The sequence below is a fragment of the Lepisma saccharinum genome, chromosome 13, assembly GCF_977018435.1.
Source record: "Lepisma saccharinum chromosome 13, izLepSacc3.1, whole genome shotgun sequence".
In the NCBI taxonomy this organism is placed as follows: Eukaryota; Metazoa; Arthropoda; class Insecta; order Zygentoma; family Lepismatidae; genus Lepisma; species Lepisma saccharinum.
Window position 1 is genome coordinate 64,769,832 of NC_139241.1, and position 20,664 is coordinate 64,790,495.

Genomic DNA, 20,664 nt, shown 5'->3' on the forward strand with positions numbered 1-20,664 from the left:
GACTGTAATTGTTGCGATTAAACTAAGATTTAACCATTGAAGAACTGGAAATTGGTGTTAAATGTGGATGTCTTTAAAACATCACGAACATTCTGAGGACTACAAAACATCATCTGTACTACGGGTAGTGGCAACGCTAATTAGTGAAAAACATTCAAAGGTGTTTCAAGAAAACCGACAGTACATATCATTTGTTGTGGATGCATTGCAGTTTCTTACTATTCAGGGACTTGCTTTTCGAGATGATGATGAGTCTGAGGCAAACCTTAACAGAGGGAATTTCTCAAGTTAATTTCTAAGTGAGGTGATATTATTCACAAATGCATTGAACTTGAACATTAAAATGCAAATTAACTCAAAATTAGATTCAAAACAAATTAATCTGCGTAATCTGCGCAATGTTTCCACTCATTCTCAGCAAAATAAGCCAGGAAATGGAAGAGGTGAAAGTATTTATACCGATGTCAGATGTTAGATTGCGAGAAAGGAACAGGACAGATATTTGTATCATGGGCAGGTAAAATAATGCTTTTTAGGATTTGCCTCCCTTCAATAATTAGTATGCAGATTCACTCTTTGCACATATCAAAATCAAAAAACTTATTTCCAAGAACTCCATAGATGCCTGTAATTGTGTAGCACAAACATACTTTGGACTGGTAGAGTGAGAGGTGCACCAGGGTCAGAATATTTCTTAAATTATGAGAAAACTGTAACCTTTTTGAGATTTTTATTCCTGTGATATCATTTCCCTAAAAGGCCCAAAAACTCTTCAGTGTTACAAAGATGGAATGAAAGTAGTCCTAGGAAAGAATAAATTGGCATTTTAAGAGGGTCACACTAGTTGTATTGTCTGTAACAATCCCAGTTTCCAATGCAACGTGTGAAATAACCTTTTCGTGTTTGAAACATTTGAAAAGCCTTGCTGGAGACAGGATGCTGGATGCCAACTGCCTCATTTGGTTGTCCTTGCTATTGAGAAGAACAAATGGCAAGTCCTAGACATATCAAAGGTGGGCAATGTGTTCTCCAAAGCACACATAGCAGAATTCTCCTACAGGAGAACTCCGTTACACCAAGTGACTTTTGATGTTTCTAATACTTAATAAAATTAATTTCTTTCAACATCATGCTTATTTTGCAAGATAATTAAACTCTTCAAAATTTTTTTTCATCATTTATATTATTATCTTATAACTTGAATATTTATATCAGTAGTTTCATCTCAAGAAAGACGATGAATTATAAAATTAGAAATGAGGAAACTATTTTAGACCATTTTCTACCTGTCTTCCAGACCTGAAATAGGCTACTAAATACAACGCAACTTACGGCAGTTTCCACGAATACAAAAAGAATTAATGCCTTTATTAAAACTAATCATATGGCGATAAACTCGTAATCCCACTTTTGTAGGGAGAGTAGTTGATAATAATAAAATAAATATAGCAAGTATTGTTGTTAACTGTCAACATTTGATTTGCAAACTATTCCATTCCTGATAAATCAAATAGTGTCAGCATAGCATGTAATAAAACATGTAGCCAGTTTCTTGACTCACCCTGCATATGAGGATTCTCAACTGTGAGATAATTAGAAAGCAAGTAACAAATAAACTCTAAATAAGGAATGGATGAAGGCTTGAGGAAGATAATTTAATCATAAAATTTGTTCTTAAATTGAACACAAAAAAAAACTCATACTTCTTAATCTTATCTGGAGATAGCTTTTGACTCTCTTTTCCCTTGAAACAATCTTACCATCATCGTCATCGTCTCCTATCTCTGGCGTAGTGTTGAAGTAGGCCCGGTTGTGTACAATATGAGGGTTGAGATCAAGGTACTCCATTCCGTCCTGAAGCATCCTGTCTAAGGTAGCTGTCAGCTCCTTGAAGGTTGGTCTATTGGCTGGGTTTCCATCCCAGCAGTGTCTCATGATTTGATACCTGAGGGGAAAATTACATGTAAATGTCAGCAAATAATGTGAATTTAGCACATTTTTGGATCAAAATTAATGAATTTTTGAGGACAAAATTTGAAAACTAGCATACTTATCCGAGGATCCATTTTTCCATATGATTTTCTGTTTCTTCAACTGAATGACATATATTCCTAATGTGAATTTGCTTGATTTATCATGTGATGTTCAAAATTCATTCTGGATCTCTGGAGATAAGTGTACGTACATACAATGTAGTACATGCTCAGAAAAGCAAACCATACATAAGCCATATATGTAGTTCCGAGGCAATCCATGTCAAAGTGCCCAAGAATCTCAATTTTTAAAATTAAATGCAACACAGTTGTGAGTGAATAATCTAGACTTGTCATTTGGATAAAAATCAAGTATTATTCATATTTAAGTTAGAATATACAAGGTATTTTATGTATTGTTGGTTTATTTTAACTTTTTATTTTTGTTTTCTATTGTGTCCCACCCGTGGCACCAAAAAGCAATTAATTTCTCCTATAACTCTTACATATTCTCCTAAACTCCACTAGAATATTCAAAGCTCGATTGTCTCCTCTCTTTGTCTTAAATAATTTATTTTTCATAATTTGACAATTTACATAAATTAAAATAAATTCCTTATTAGGTAAAGAGGCAGAGTTTCTTCTGTCCCATCCATGACACAAAAATTGTTCACTTGTATCATTATTTACTTCATATATATGGAAAAGTATTTTTAAAGCAGTTATGTTAAACATTGTTATGTTTCATATTTCATTGCACAGAGATTGTAAGAAAATGTTGCTTAACTATCAGTATAATAGTTACCTTAATATTAATGGAATGCCCATATGCACATATTTTTGGTAAATTAAAAAGCAAAATTTCGGTACAAAAGCAGAGTCAATTTCGGGTTCAAAAGTGGTAAATAAGATGAAATTTCACTGTTATAGCGGTGAAAAGGTGCCATATAAAATGACATTTTGGTTTTAAAAAATGTGAATATAATCCCAAATTTGATTTAAAAACTGCACTATTACACAAAATAAACATATCCCTTCTAATAGCACATTAAATCATTACCAGAATATTAAGTTTATTCCTGTATAAAGAAGTCCGTTTTTGCTTCTCAAATATTTACAGCAGAATTAGTCAATTTTCCGTGAATTGCATAACTCGCAGGATACTTCAGGCTTCAGAAAGTGTCGCGTCGATATATAAACGGTAAATTTCATGTTTGAGAGTCTATTTCGTATTTTGCAGTTCATTTCGCATCATTTCGTGACAAAACAGGGTAGGAAAATGCACCTCACACCTTTCAGAAACATGAAAAATTAACATTAAAATGCGTTATTTCATATTTCGTGTTTTCGTCAAAAACGAAATATGCATGCCTCACCCATTAGACATTTGGTGTTAAACATAATGTTGTTAATTTTTTTCATGGATGATCATTTCCATGAATAATTTCGCAGTTTATGTCATCAATAATAATTTACTGGAAACATAAGAATGTAAGCACAGATGAAATTGTTGTGAAGAGAACCACATTGCTGAAATGTAGATATCTCCCCATCCATGAACATCAGTGTATAAATTAATGTTCAGTTTAACAAAAAAAAATTGCTTTTATCCAGTTTTTTAATTGGTATTTTAAATCTAAATTGTTTACTTATTAAAACCCAGTCATACTCAATGCAGTAAATGTTTACAAGTTACTCACAGTTGATCCGAGCAGTTATCCGGCCTCTCCATCCTGTAACCAGCTTGGAGCAAGTAGTAAAGGTTGTGGATGGCAACTCCTGGGTATGGAGAGGCTCCCAGTGTTACCAACTCCCAGAGAAGAACCCCAAAGCTCCAAACGTCAGACTTGCAGGTGTACACATGGTCTGATAACGACTCCAAGGCCATCCACTTGACAGGCACTTTAATAAGAAAACAATACAAGGATATTTGTAGGAAAGTGTATGTATGCAGTTTAGGGGTGGCACTGAACCAAATCTTGAAATGATTAAAAAATTAGCAAAAATGCTTATCAAAACCAAGCAGGATCTTAAGCTTCGTGACATTAAACAATAGAGGTAACCTCTCTAAATAACGTTACGTAAAAAATATAATGTCTTAATTATGTAAATATAGTTCAGCCATTACTAGTTTTATAACATACGAGGGGTCAAGAAAACATTTTGTTCACGGGTCTCTATTAAAATATGCTTTGCATATTTGTATATACGTAACATTTACTAAAGTCTTTAATCAGACTGGACATTATCGCCATTCTGCTATAGCAGAAGGTACTTTCACCAGTTATTTGGGATCCCTGGGTAACTGGAGAAAATGGTATTCAGTAAGCGCATTTACATATTATTTCGTATTTTTCACCGTTTATTCATTATGTGTAGCTACTTAATAAATCTCACTGTATAAATGCGCATTTCATAAACTTCTAACGTCGCCCTGTGAACGTCACACTCTTCCGCCTAACTAGTGTGCATAATTGGCAAATAAATTGAGTAAAGTACAACCATGTGTTTAATAACCAATAAATGTTCACATATAAAATTAATACTTTTCGTAAAATCGCCCAAATAGCTGTTGCCTGTTATTCGTGTCCTTGTGATGGACAGAGATGATGTTACAAAACCTCTTTGACTGCTAAAACGCGTTCTCGTGTGTTAGTGGTTGCTCAATTTCCTACGTATTCTCCGCTTGTTTAGGGTCTGACTGAATGTAAACACGATGTACAAGATTCTGCTTTATTAATTCTAAATATAGGTACAAATTCGCAAAACTTTAACATTATTTAATGAAAATTGATAATCAATTTTATCTCAATTTAAACAATCTGTAACTTGTATCTGTGATTCAGTGAGTAAGTGATTAACGTCGTGATTAGGTAAGCACAAATCTGTTAATTAACGCTAAGGAACGTTGATATTGATGAATGCCGTAACTCGAAATATAAATACCATAGTTGCGCGTCAAGTTTGAACAATAGATATAATATAAATACACATGAAATTTAAGGTATTAAAATTTGTCATGAGCTATAAAATGAATGCGTAGGAGGAATATTCAACTGTCCATCAAAGCAATAGCTCAGAGAGGGTAAAAAATATAACATCAACAAAAAAAAATCTCGCTAACATGTGAGAAACATCCACGCCGTGCTCTCTTAATTGTGTCCAGTTAAATCATTATAAGTTGGCTTTGCCTAACTTTTGGGTGCTTGAAACAGAAATATATATATATAATATGTGTACGTACTGTTTCATATCACTAAAGCCTATTCACTGGCTTAAAACATCTTACACTCTGCCATAGCAGACTGCTTTATTTATCCTATATATGCGCTTTATTCATTATTATTCATTTCTCGGCCTATTTATGCATATAACTAAAGCACCTTGTATTTCTAAACCAGAATCCACTAATTAATCGAGCGGTTTATACTCTGAACTAATGGTAGCGTCACTCTAACTACGTACGACCGGCGTACAGTAGCGGACATAATTGCTGCTTCATTGCCAGAAGTATAATAAGCGTTTCATTTCTTCACATGTCAACACATAGTTTAATAAAACAATTTAGTCCTTAATTAAGGTAACGTAAGGCAAAACGACTGACTCGTGAATTCCTCGACTATCTCCTGAAGCTAGGAGCATTGTGTCATTACGAATATAAATGAGTAGACCGCGGAACCTTGTTCGTTCCCAAAACTACATTTATTTAAAATTAAAATCCTCTTGGCAATAATCTGAACAGTTTATAGCTCATGCATATTACATCATTCACAAGTTACGGTCTGTTTTGAACGAAAATAAATTGAAACTTTAAAGAACTTTAATTAATAAACAACAAAAAAAAATGACTCAGCATACTCGCTGCTGGACTCAGTGAATACATAGTACAAATTAGTCGGAGTCAAGACTAAATTATTTTCCTCCTTAGCGATAATCTTACTATTCACTTTTAGTTAAGGATATAATTAATTAAAAGACGTGAAAGGTAAAACTGAAACATGATCTGAGCAAAATTATCGGGAACATAAAATGTAAAAAATCGTTCACATAATTTCTGTACCTTACTCCACTATTATATCACTTATCACATAAATCACGTACAAAAGTAATGTAAAAAAATCATTCTAAATTTTGCGTCAACGGATCATCAAATTTGAATTTGCAGTTTTCAAAAGTAGATTAAATCCTGGAAATGATTAAAAATTTCCAGATGGAAGATCTGTCATAGCCAGGGTACCGGGTTCGCGAGCGAACCACAGCGCTACTAGGAGCGAAGCGATAGGGAAACGTCCAAGGACGTCCCTGGGCCGGCCGCATTTTTGGCAAAATGGGCCTCCCTAAAGTCCGACAACACCTTCCTCGACGCGGAATGACGGACGCTCCCGATACCATAGTGCCAGCCCGACGCGGACATCAGCGACGAAGCTAGGGCGCTGGGCTGTACCCAGATCGCCCGCGGCTATGGAAGAAAACATTATATTTTCTTTTCCTCCGCATTGTATTGCTCTCGCAGCCGGGAAAGATCCCGTTACGTATCCCTCATTTTCATTTTCGAGTTACGTGTAGCTAGGCAGCCTGACAGGAAGTATAGGAAAGTGTTAACTTCAGCACCAGCTCAGCGAAAAGCATTCGCCAATATTTGCAAAGGAAAATTGATGAGAGAGAAAAAAATGTAAGGAAAAGAGAAACGTGACGACGCTTGCAGAAAAGTGTACTTAACCGTGCACCAAGAACTCGCGTGCAAATCTGAGGTGTTATCATTTTCGGAAATATTTTTCGCAGCGTTTCAGTATTCGTATGTACTTTGCATAAGATATTAATAATAGCGATCTTTGCCATATATTTTCTTAATACGATTATTGTGTTCTCGTTTCCCGTGCTCAAAAGAAAGTTTGAAATACAAGATTAGCATAGGACTGAATGACCCAGATAACGATTTCATTTCATACGGAATCATTGTTATGATCAAGTTGCATAGAACTCGAAAAAGATACATTCACAAATGTGTAGTCACGTTTGTTACGTAACGACACGCGCTTGGATCTTTCGCGCATGTATGTTGCGCATCCACTATTTCTTTCTGCCCAGAGCGCCGCGATGAATCCGAGCTGCGAATCAAGAATTTATCCCCACCACCTCCCTTCCATTTCCACTCCAGATTTCCAGTGAAGCTTCGTCCCATCCCGGCGACTCACATTTCTTGCAAGTTAATTTCCTCCATTCTGTTTTACCAGCGTTAGTTAATTCCAGCAAACTCTGACGGCTACGATTCAGCGTTCCCATGCACCCAGTAACCTTGGACACTTCCGGCCGAAAGGTGAAAATTGATACAATGACAGGATTGCAATATGACAATGCACAATGGCTAACTCCGCTCCTTTTCCAAGGAACTGACTCTGAGCAGAATAATACATCTCTTGTTACCTTTTCCTGACTTCGCATTATCTGTTGCCTAGCGGCGACTCTATTGCTCTCGCAGCCGGGAAAGATCGAACCATATTCCTAGTGTTTTGGTGTTAGCCACATGCTTACTGGGTGGAGCCACAACTTATGGCTTTGGCCATTCTGACGTCAGTTCAGCAGACAGGTGATAAGCAACTCCTCTCATGGGAGGTTTGGCCGAGTTCAGTGGTGTGTGTGTCTGACGTATCAAACATAGTTCTCTGACCCGAGCTGACGTTACAGCTTAGCTCGTGTTGATAAACATTTCTTGGAAGCCAATGTATGCGTGCTCAGCATAAATATTGTAGTACGCACGCGTTCATTTCATTCATGCTAGAGACGAACGAAATATGGCATTGGACTTCTCATTTTTGATTGCCATCTCGGCTTTTAATTTTAGTTTGCTCCCACAGAGCTTTTATCTTGATATTCGATAGTCCAAATTAGATTACGACTTGACACCTGTCAACCAAATCTAATTTTGACTGCAATTTTTTTTCCTTCCCTTTAGTTTTAGAGTTAGTCTGTAGTGTTCATTTTCACTGATGTGAAATGTATTTTTAATTTTCTTCACTAAATAAATAGACCTTCTAAGGGCCTGCATTGGCATAACCGGCACTGTACCTGCAACTTGTCTAAACGTTTTAAAAATTCAAAGGAATTTTTTTCGCCCAGCTGGATACCGTTACGTATCCCTCATTTTCATTTTCGAGTTACGTGTAGCTAGGCAGCCTGACAGGAAGTATAGGAAAGTGTTAACTTCAGCACCAGCTCAGCGAAAAACATTCGCCAATATTTGCAAAGGAAAATTGATGAGAGAGAAAAAGGGGAGGAGTTTTGAGGAGGAGGAATGGAAGTTGGATCTGGCTCGAGAGAGACGGGGAGTTGGTCTTGGGTTTTGAAGAGAAGAGGAGAGTGGTTCGGGAGTAAGAAAAAGGGGTTTTTGAGTTTTGGAGAGAGGAGAGTGAGTTGGATTTTGAAGGAGATTGAGGCTGGATGCAGACTTTCAGAAACTTGTTTGGAAGTGGAGTGCAGCGAAGCTGAGTGAGAATTTAAGAGGCGAACTTCAGCAAGCAAGTGACAGTTACTTTAGAAACTCTTCGGTCCACGATTCTGAAGAGAGACAGGTAATATACTTTTATAATGCCATCCTTTGCGAATGCAGACTTAAGGTCATAGTAACCCAAATCATGAGAGTTGCCATTTTATAAAGGGTTCTGTAAATTTAAGTGTCTTCAGGTACCTCCTGCAGTTAGCAGATGCAGCCAAGCGAGAGCTTACGAGCTACCGCTAACCCCCAATAGAATAATTACTTTAATCTAAAAGGCTCCAGGTTTGATCCCCGTACCTTCCTTCTGTTCACCTGTGTCTCAAGACGATAAGAACCATCTAGGCCTGTAGCTTCAAATGACCTTGAGAGCGTTGTGGGTTACCATAATGGCTGATTTCCACTCGTTCGTTTACTACTTTTCTTTAGTTGGCTCCACGTATGAAAATGGTTTTCCAGCTTGGAGTGTTGTTCATCATCAGCTGCTTATTCTGTGGGCATGGAGAATAATTGGAAAACCTGCCTGTATCTTGCACTGTATGGCGAGCGCCACCTCGCGGCACTATACCGCGTTTGTTAAAACCTGTCCCGTTTCCCGCGTTAGCGATCGCTCGACAGTTTCGGTGCCAATGAGAAACGAGGAAAAAATCGTCTGCTGAGCAGCGAGGAGCGAATGGAAGCCAGAAGAGAGGCGCTTAGGTAGACACTGTTGAGACGTTGCGTATTTTAATTGGCTGCCTGGCTTTGACTTTCCCCAGCACGGAGAAAAGCCAGCGACCATCTAGCGCGGGAACAGCGACAGGTTGTAACAAACGCGGTATAGCGATTGCACTCATGATATGGAGGTACCGAGAAAGCCAGGACAAGCGGAGAAATCTTATTTCTTCACCTGAACAGACACTGTTTAATACCCTTGTGACAGTATTATTCTTTTGGTTAATGGCATTATACATTATCCTTCATCTGTCCATTCTGCTAATTTGGAATAGAAATTCGATGGTATTGCACGACCCCTAAATATAATTCGACTGAGCTGCAGTTATGCATAATTAATGTTTATGTTCTGTACATTGTGAAAAAATGGGAGGGTGAGAAGAAAGAAATTCAAAACCAAATATTTTTTTTTTGAGAGAGTATAATTATATTGTAGTATTCATTATTGTATGATATATCAGTGAATATATTTTTTTTACATTTTGGCAAGGAGATTTCTGAAATATTGGCTTATGTATTAGTGCATAGCTAAGTTCATGTGCCTTGGTACATCTGAATAAGTTGCATAGTGTTGCGCATGCACACACACATTTTTTTCTGTCTTGCCGGGGTGTAAGAGTTGATTCCAAGACATCCTAACGTCAACCTCAGTTCCATGTAGTACACCCTGACTGCATTTTGCAGACTAACGAGGCTCTGGCGTCTGTACCCATGACCAGCATAATCCTCTATGGGACTTCTGTTGTGTGCTGTCCATATTCGTTTGTAATGGTCCTTTCATCTACTTCATTTTATCACCATTCATCCTGATCTTCGCAAATAGCCAAAGGTGAAGTAAAATCAATCAAAACAATCAATCCATGGTTTTCCCCTCATTCCAGGCAGAAGTTATCGGGCAGTACCCTTAGCAAATGATTCGAAAAGCCTCATTCCATTTCTAGCCGATCTCCGTGGCTGTGGTGAGCACAGAACGCTACGACGTTAGGGGGTCCCGGGCTCGAATCCCGGCCTGGACACCTTTTCCCATCGCGGTTAACTTGGTGTCTCAAATAAGCCATGTCATTGTGGAGGAGCAGTTGTGAACAGTTGTTAAGCTTACCTCGTCCTTTGCTTCTCTTCAAGTAGGCATCGTCCTCGTACACATCCCTTGTGAGGCCGAAGTCCGATATCTTGCATATCTTCGCTCTGGCCAGAAGAACATTCCTAGCTGCCAAGTCGCGATGCACCAGCTGAAAAATAATAATAGTTTTATAGTATGTAGCACATAATGATACAGTACAGTGTTGTCAGTTTCAGATAATGTTTGGGAGGGCAAGGCTGACGAATTCCATTCAGCAGCCTCTCAACACACAGTCACTACGTCTAAGTTGGCAGAAGCCCTAACAAACAAGAACAAAATAGACAAATTATTCCGAATATACATATTTGTAAACATATGGGGACATAATAAATGTGACCCCTCCCCTCGCTATCCCCTCATCTTTTCCTGGCGTCGTTGTACAGGGTGTATCAGTCAAGAAAAAGCCAAGAAATTATGCTTGTGGTCAACATTTTTTGCTATTTTTTTTACAATATAGTGAATTTACATTGTTATATACTTGTAGTGGATTTGATAAAATTGAATATTTGGAAATTTAAAATTGTATTAAGTTGTGGTTAAGATTTTTCGCTTTGTTTTTTTTAAGAATTACGTTCTTACATGTGTGAAGTTTTGTAAAAATATTAAAGTAATGTTGTGGCCATTCCCCATCTAGGATGAAGACTGAAGCATTAATTTTTAAATGCATTAATTATTATAGCATGTCTAAATCTCTTGTTAAAGTACAGCTTCAGTTTTCATCTTATAATACCCTTGTGGTAGGGTTTTTTCATTGAATAAAAGTATCTGTTTTCTTTATTTCCAACTATACCTAAGTAGTAGGCTTACCAAATTTTTTTGGGTCCAACACAGGACATATTCGCGATCAACTCGTTACTGCTGAATTTAGGTTGCTTTTTTTACAAAAATAAATTTAAATTACTTAAAAGCCTTAACTTTTTATTTGAACATTAAACTATAAATTGTACAAGAAAAAATATTAACATTATTTTCTAAAATCAATCAATTAATTTTCAAATGTTTAATTGAATAATACATTTTCTGATGTTTAGAAAACCTCTCTGTTCTAGGTAGCATTATCTCTTAGTTGACTCATTTGTACTTTTCACTAGACATGACTTTTTTCAGAAATGGCTGGTTTGTTTTAATAACATCATAACATTCACAACATGAAAGTTCTGAATAATTTTTAACATTCAGCAGATGTTTAACAGTGCATACTAGAAGTCTAACGCTTTCTGCAGACCAAATATTCCCCATAATTGAAAATACTCTCTCAACTGGAGCAGATGTTCCAAACAAAGACATAGCAAACTCAACCATTTTAGAGATGTTGGTACGTGAAATATCAGTCTTTTGAAACATGTTAAAAATTGCTTGCCTTTTCTCTTCAATAGTATGTGGTACTTTTTCAGAACTTGAACCACAACCTACCTTTTGGTTTTGAATAACCTCGTTCAACAATGTACGTTCTGGTCGTGAATATTCAATACCAGTAGCTATTTTCATGTTCAGATTCTCAAAACCCCGAATATTTTGCAATCCCGGACATTACCCTGGACAGCACTAAAAAAACAGGACTGTCCGGGCTAATCCCGGACGTATGGTAAGCCTAAGTAGGGGTCGATTAAGTAAATGTTAAGAAAAAAGGGGGAGAAAGTCGAAGAAAAAGGAAAGAAAGGCCAAGAAAAGTAATGAAAAAGTCAAGAATTTTGGATTTGTTATTTTGGTAGACACCTTGTTGTGGCGCACGCGTGCACACACGCACGCACACAAAACGACAAACAAGAAGAAAACTATTTTGTGTTCAAACATATTCACATACTAACGTTTAACGTTAACAGTTCTTTCTGAAATAAATTCTCTGAAAGGACATCAGCTTCGTGTGTTTATTTCAGCAGATGAAGTCTGCATCCTGCGGTATTCAGTTCTGATCCACCTTCAAGGGAGATTTCGAACCGAAGTGACAGCTCGGCAAGTTGGGAATTTTGTACGCGAGAATTCGCCTTATTTTGAACTGAAAATGTGCCAGTTTTACATAATTTGCTAACAGCTTAGTAGCTAGTCGAGTACTGCATGGAAGCACTTTCGCTCGCTCGTAACCTTTCGGGTCTCCCACCCATGCAATTGAATATCATTTTAATCGTAGAAACATACGCCGTGGCAGTTTCAGCCCACAATTATCTATTTCATTTTCTTACGCTGGGTATTGTTACGATAGACTAAACTACATCTTAACATGGAAGTGATGACTGTTCACTTAAGATTCAATTTCACGTCTTTCACTTCATGATCAATATTTGACGACTCACTTCAACAGAAAAATTACGATTATGCGTCTGCTACCAGGCTTCGAGTGTATACCCCTCGTTTGGCCTGCTCGAGCATTATCCACTCGTAACCTCATGGCGAGCTCTCAATTCCGTACCCTATCTAGCGTCGTCCGTGTGAACTATTAGACGGTCGAACGAAATCCTCTCGCTGCAGCACTCTTATTTCCTAGTAATTGTTTTCTGTGAACGATCGTGTCCTAGATTTTGAAACTTTGTCCTGTTTAATTGCCTGCTAACTCTAACTCCCCCCCCCAGAGGTACCAAGTGAGGGCATGCAGTATCCCCACTACAGTACCACCCCAATTCTTACCCTATCTCTTATCTTCTTTTAAAGTGACTAAGAAACTCATGTGTTCATCTCCCTAACTTTCCGGGTAGCTTCCTCTACAATGTTCGGAGAAGTCGTAAAAAATTTGCTGCTGAAGTAATAACGGATTGAAACAGAGAGAGAGAGAGAGAGAGAGAGAGGGAGAGAGGGAAGGGACCACCAGGAGAACATTATTACTTATCTGAAGACCCCTGTGTTATCTTAGCTTGGAAGATACGACTCCGGAATTCTCGCAAAGCAATATTATCGCGGAAACTGAACATTCAGGACAAAAGAGAAGCTTATTACTTTCTTTTTTAAACGCAGTGTAATCGTGACGCTGCATTGAGGAACTGAAACTCTTGCTGACCCGTAGCGTTGCACGCAACGAGGGCTGTTCAACTTTGAACTTTAGGACTTATCACTATAAAACTTGCAAAAAGAAGAAAACAAGAACGTAAACGCTTTAAGTTTTTCCAGCACTGCGGAAATATTGCCAGAAGAGATTACAGCGTATAGGGCACGACTGCAGTATGTATGGGCGTTGCCATAAATTTCTGAAATGGGCGGAGGGACTTGATTTGAAATTGAATATGAAAATAATAATAACCAGTATAAAAACAAGCTTATAAAAATTTACTTATTTTATTGCCAATTTATTACTATCATATCATTACATACCCTTCTATTCGGCCGCCCTCCGTGACAGAGTGGTTATCACAACGCTACTAAGCCAGGAGTACCAGGTTCAAATCTATTATCCATTCATCCTCATCTTCGCGATTAGTCAAAAGTGGTAGAAAGGGAGTTAAAATTAGTCAATCATTAATCAATGTTACTCTGGTGTCTCATCCCATCAACTTTTCGTGATGTTAATAAATAGCATTAAAAATCTCACCTTAATCTAATGAAGAAAGCTTCGGGACTTTCAATAAAAACTATCGCAGGGTGAGTCGAAAATCGCATATAGTTCCCAACAAAGGTGTTAATCCCAAGTCTGAAGGGTTTGTGATATTACCCTAGAGAAACTAAACTACGCTTTGCAACCTAACGACATGGCAGCAGTCTTGAAACCCACCATGCTGGATTTAGATCCAACACTTTAAATGGAGAAGTGGTCACGTGATGCAAGCCAAATTTAGAAAACGTGACGAAACTGATCATCGAAACACGGTACGACCATCCTGATGTCTGCGAACGCAGCTGCCGTGCATTGCCACGGATTTCAACTAGCGCCATCCAGACACACCACTGCAGTTTTCCAGTGTGCAGCAAGATTTTGTGCAGGTGAGACTGTGGGAAACTGGGCAGCTACGTTTGACAGATATCTGCACGGTTTCTCAGTAGCCGCGTCGGTCTAACTGCTGCGCGGGAGACTCGGGTTCGATTTCCGGGGTGGCTGATCTGTGGTCGGATTTTTTCCGGCCTTGTCCCTGCATAAAGCGGCTCTGGGGCTCACCCAGCCTCAAATCGATGGGTACCTGGGGGTAAAGGCGACCGGAACGTGCTGCTGATCGCATCATCTCCAAAATGGTCGAGATCGAGAATGTGTGGGTCTTAGTCCCTTCTTCTCCTCATATGGCGCTGCAGCCCGATATCGAGCCCTGGCCTCTATAATAGAGCCCCTCCATGCTTCTCTGTCCAATGCTTTCCTCCTCCAATTTTTCATTCCTAACATTCCTTTCACATCTTCCTCCACTGCCTCCATCCATCTTCTCCTGGGTTTCCCTACAGATCTTCTACCTCCTATTGTACTATAAGCCACTATCTTGGGTATGCGATGTGCATCCATTCTTTGGACATGTCCTGCCCACTCTAGTCTTTTAAATTTGATAAAGTGGGATATACATAACTCTTTGTATAGATGGTACAATTCATTGTTATATCTTAGTCTCCATCCATCCCTGTCTCTTACTGGTCCCCATATTCTTCTCATAATTTTCCTTTTAAAAGCATCCAAGTCCATCTCGGATTTCTTATTGAACGTCCAGCTCTCGCTTCCATAGTACAATGTTGGTCTGATTATAGATTTATATAGTTTAACCTTAGTTACTCTGTGTACTTCCCTGGTTATGAATATCGGCAATAGGGAAAAATAAACTTTGTTTCCCTGATTTATTCTCCTTTTGATTTCATAGCTTTCATTTCAATCTTTATGTATTTTTGCTCCCAAATATACAAATTCTTCTACTAGGTCAATATCGTCATTACCTACTAATATTGTTTTTCTTGCATCATATGCCTTGGTCTTACTCCTACATCCCCTAAATGTGCCTTCATGTGCCATATGGCCGGGGAACTTTACCTTTACCAGTTTCGGCGAATTGTGCAACGGAAAGCATTGTTGATATATTTTCTAAATTTGTATATTTTGGTTGTATTACATGGCCACTTTATCATTTAAAGAAACTGACCTCAACCCAATATTGCCCAAGAAGGTAGTTTCTCTCCCAGGCACAATCACAGCCTCCTCCGACTTGCAATTAACACCTTCGTTGCGACCTGCAGGGCTGTCTTGCGACTTTTGATTCACCCTGTATAAACTCAACTTGGCAGGGGGAGACAGTAACGCCGGTAGGTTTCTGGGTAAAGAAAGGGCGGAGAGACACAGGTTGCAAACACAGATAAACACAGAGGATGAAGAAAAAGAAGAGACATAAAAGAAACTCTCAAAACCCCCTTACCTTGATGTCACTGAGGTAGCTCATCCCTTTACTGATCTGCCACGCAAAGGAGAGAAGGTCCCGAGGAGACAGCGAATAGTCCACCACCAGAGGATCGTTCTTGTAGCAAGGTCCGTCAGTGGACGAAGAGGGCTGCCCGTCCATTGCCAGGTGTCGGGTTTTCCTCAAGTAGTTCCTGCGAATGCAATCAGTTAAATCAATTCCCAAATCACAAATTTTAGTTTTCAGTGTAACGTACACTAAATGTGGCAACACTACATAGGCCTGATGCTAATTTTCAGAACAACTGCGAACTTATATGGTGGTGTTTCCAATCATCAATGCACGATGTATCCTTCTGGGAAGGTCCTTCAATCAAATTCCAAATTCTCTTCCACGTAGTACAACGTGGACAAAGAAATGCAATCCCGGGATCCCGCTTCCCTTCTGACATTCAGAAATCGCGGGATTACAACATTCATAGTCCCGAATATTGGAGATTATTTGCATTAAGTATTCCAAACGTATTTCCCGTCTATATCCTCACGTGCTTAGCATGAGATATATTCCTCTCCTTGGTGTTTGTTTCTTCTATCTTCTTCTCTCCAAAACACGCTGCAGCTGGGTTGTTTTGTACTTAACTCCGGTCTAGCTAAATGACAGTGATCTGTTTCGTGCATTTGGGAATAAAATATTTCAGTAGCTGTATTTCCATAACCATATGCTAGTTGGAATTGTAGCTTTCCTGCTGACTTGATTCGAACAAGTGTTACCAGCCAGCATGGACGTCCGCAGGATTTTTTCCAGGGAGGGGCAAGAAAGGTATTTTTTTCCAGGGGGGCAAACAAGGCACATTTTCCCCAAAAATAGTGTGGTTCCCTAAAAAAACATTGCTTAAATTTGAATTTATGGTGTTCATGCAATAATTAACACATATTATTGTGGCTAAAATGAAATTATATGTAAAATACATAATTTTTGGTTGACTTTCATTTTCCAGGGGGGCACACCCCCACCCTTTCCGCTCTTCCGGACGCCCATGCCAGCCAGGTTAAATCTATGTTACCTTCTAACGTTTCGAGCTAGTCCCTGATGATATGAGCAATGTATGCGCTCGAAACGTCGGAATCTAACACCGACATAACCTGGCTTGTAATCCGAGAACACTTGTTTGAATTAATGTGCTAGTTGTGGCTGTGTAATCATTTATTGTTGATTTCTTTGTGGTTATATCGTTTATTTTCAATTAATTTAGCACTGCTTAGTTCGCCCTTTTGGACCTCCCAGATGGGGCGAGGTAACATCGTCGTCTTGTAATCAACGGGTTCCGGGTTCGACACCTGGTGGATGCACATAGTGGTGTTGATCTCACTAAAATATGGGCCCACTCCCGATTAGCCTATCTGTGCATAAAGTGGACTTTAAACAAAAACTCAAACTGGCCCTGCTCGGTATCATTATATCGGAATAAAACCAACTCAGAATGAAAATAAATTTATCTTATCCTCCCCCCATTCCGCCCCAGCGTCCCCAGAAAAAACGTAATGCAATTATCTTCATTTGCCAGTTGTTTTCTACCACTATTTGTTTGCATGCCGGCTCGATGGTCTAATTTCGATCTCGCAACCGAAGTTTCCGGGTTTGAGTCCCGGTCTGGGCGCGGATGACCTTTACGGTTATTCCTTCATCAATTTGATCTAATCATCACTCATCCTCATGGTTGCGATTACCCAAAGTGGCAGGAGAGCGGTGCTAAAAAAAATCAACAAATACAATTGAAGTTGTCTAAACGCAAGTTGAAACATCCTTATTAAAAACTTTAGAAATGCCATTTTGTGGAAATTGGTGGAAACTCGTATCGCACGAGTTTGAGGCGCCAATCAGCGGCATCGCCATTAGCTTAGTGATGTATGTTTACTTTAACAATTTGTGAATGTAATTTACATTACGATTATCAGGCACATAGAAACTAAGATGCTTTTGATAGGATGTTTCTTCCACTGGCTGAACTCCCCAATACCTCTCTCCAGCATGAAAGAAAGTGGAGGACAACATCTGCATAACATGAATATTAAAAACAGCGAGATCTAATTTGAAATTGGAACGAGATCCAGCAAAAAAGATAATTTCATTGAACCCATTTCACTAAACAGAAGAATAAAAAACAACCTAATTTATTTTTCATTGAGGGAATGCATTTGAGTAGAGATTACCCAAGAAAGGAAAGAAAAGGTAATCCAAGCAATGAAATGACCTTAGACAAAAAGTGGAAATGAAGCAAACAGCCTCTTATTGGCCAAAAGAGAGAAGAGAGAGAGAGAGAGAGAGAGAGAGAGAGAGAGAGGATTAGATTTATTCCTTCTCCTGCTCTATTGAAATGCGGGTTTATTTTCGCTTTCGCAATCGGGGAGAACTTTAAATTTAGGTGACCTAATCTCGTTGCCGGTTTTAGCATCCTGTTATCTCGGGAAAGGAGAGAGATAATGATCTGGATATTAGGACGGCGAGGGTTACATCGTCCCAGCACGGAAGGGTCACGTGGTTAATTTATTTCCACGATAATTGTTTCCCGAATATATTTCTGGAAGGTTGACCACGATTTACCACCACTTTTTCACTGATTTTTTTTTTATGTAAACTTTTGAAAGTCAATATCTGATTATAGAGCGAAAGTTAATGTTACAAGCTTGAACCTACAGCAATTGTTTATTGCAAAATGACAACCTCTTGGAATGTTATGGTACTTCTGCATCTTAGTGTGTCTGCTTACATTGATTAACCCATCACCGAAAATATAATGTTGATTAATTAATATTTTTTACAAAAACGTTTTTTTGTTACTATTTTAAAAGATACTGTTTTTTAAAAAATAATGAATCCTCCAATTCCCAAGATTTTCTCTATCTCTGGACCTAAAAGGGATGAGGAGACAGGTGAGTGGAGAAGGTTACATAATGTACTCATGTCCAGATATTATTAGAATAATTAAATCAAGAACTCTTAGATGGGCAGGCAATGTGGCCCGAATGGGAGAGGAAATAAGAGTTTACATTATTATTGTTGGGAAACCTGATGGTAAGAGACCTGTAGGAAAGTCAAGACGAGAAATGGAGGTATAACGTTGAGATGAAGCTAATCGGTAAGGATGGAAAATATTGGATTGATCTTGCCCAGGTTAGGGACAGATGGAAGGCTTGTGTTGCTGCAGGCATAAACCTTTGGGTTTAAGAATGCTAGACAGTAAGTAAGTATCTCTCGCTCTATCTCTCTCAGAGCGACTGTAGTTCGGTCAGTAGGGCATCTGACTTCCGCGCAGGTGACCCGGCTTAGATTCCCGTGGTGAATGATTTCAAGTGAGCTTATTTCCAGCAATGTCCCTGCATGAAGTGACTCTGGCGTTCATTCAGCTTCTAATAACTTGGCAGCCGGAGTGTGGTGTTGGTCACACCACCTCCCCATTCGGCAGAGTTGTGAATTCCTGCGATTCCTACATCCATATCCCTTATCACAACATGTTATAGACAGTTACCATGTTTCAATTAGGGGTGTGAGCAATCCTGAAACGCCAGCAACGCCCGGGATCGAAAAAGAAACAACCTCGGAAAATAATTTCTATTTTCGCGAAAGTCGGGAAATTTCAAATCGTACTGTATTTAAAGTCCATCGTTCTCTTGGGAATGAGAAAACAACCACATCAGATAGAAATAATATGTATCGAGTTGCAAATGCCAGTCTCGGTCTCGTCTCGATTTATAAATATCTGTCTCGTTCTCGAAGTGCAAGTCTCGGTTTGGTCTGGAGTGTCAAAATGTGTAAGCAACATATAAATGTCACCTCCCAAACTTTACCAGTGTGTAGAGATCGTTACGGAAAGCAACTTTTCTTTATAGGAGTTTTTCTGTTTGACACTTCTTTTCGATACTAAGATTCCGTTGAAAAAAAAGTGATCTTATCCTGATTCTATGCAACCTTACATCACGGGCTTACAGTTGCTAACAATGAATAAATTTTCTTTTAAATGAAAACAATATAATAAACAAATAACTTAGATATTCGCGTGGTATGTTTGAATGTGAAGTGAAGTCGTTTTAGTTTTCAAATATAGTACATTGTAGTGAACAAAAGTCTCGGGCTCGTCTTGAATTTACAGAGATCAGCCTTGCCTCGAGAAGTCTCGTTCTTGTCTCGATTTTTACAGGACTGTCCCTGTACCATTCCTAGTGTATGCCTCTCTCATAAACAATTAATGGTTGTGTTAAAATATTTAAAGCTGTTTGAAAATTTCTCATGTATGCTATTTGAGAGGCTAATCATGGTGGGTTAGCGCCCACCGTGCCCCCTTGGTGGCGAGGCATCTGTTTCTAGGACGTTAGGGAGTAAACTGTGTTCAACAAAGTTCAACAGCCAATATCTAGATTCGACACGGTAAAGAAAGAAGGGCAAACATTTTACAAATTTACGAAGCCACAAGAGCAAGACTCAACACTTCCCACACAACTTGAAACGGACAATCGATCTAAAAACTTACTCCAAGATACCATTTTTACGATCTAAGCATAGGAAAGAGCAATCTTGAGAATCTAACCCGGTTCTTGAGAAACAATCGCGTTCCTAAGTTTCTCCGCTCGTGAGAAATCATTGGTTGACAATGTGTGTGACGTCAATGATTAGTAAAACTGAAACAGGCCCCCCAGTAAGCATTGTTCACGCTCCACATCTGATACCATAGCCTAGAAAACTTGTTTCTTTTCCTCAAAGAACTTCCAAAGAGTTAGTTTTTCTCCCATTTTTTTCCAACGAAAGAAGGAAACGAAAGGGGCCACAGATTACATCTACCTTTCAGCATTTAAATTATTGCTTTTATCCTGTGCTTATTATACCACAAAACTTTCCTCTGCTAAAAATATTCTCGCGTGAGGGCGCTTACGTAACGTTCCTTCCTATGAGAAGTGTGAGGTTTGTTTCACGAACAAGTGACGATCGCGCAGCAATGCCAAGAACTTGCACGCCATTAGCTGTGCTCAAGGGTAGACAAGCTCGACACTTTATTCGTAATATTGTTATTTAGCGTCGCTTTTCTGTCAT

General features: G+C 38.7%; 1 protein-coding gene across 2 annotated transcripts in view; it reads right to left on the reverse strand.

The window, feature by feature from the left end:
• Ret (protein kinase receptor Ret oncogene) overlaps positions 1-20,664 on the reverse strand; it is a 349,319-nt gene that overhangs the window by 8,739 nt on the left and 319,916 nt on the right. For both annotated transcript variants that reach the window (XM_083134370.1, XM_083134369.1), the window contains exons 14-17: positions 15,601-15,775; positions 10,277-10,406; positions 3,674-3,875; positions 1,761-1,945 (exon numbers count right to left, since the gene is read on the reverse strand). In XM_083134370.1, the coding sequence (XP_082990496.1) occupies positions 1,761-1,945; positions 3,674-3,875; positions 10,277-10,406; positions 15,601-15,775 (692 nt within the window). The remainder of the gene's footprint in view (positions 1-1,760; positions 1,946-3,673; positions 3,876-10,276; positions 10,407-15,600; positions 15,776-20,664) is intronic.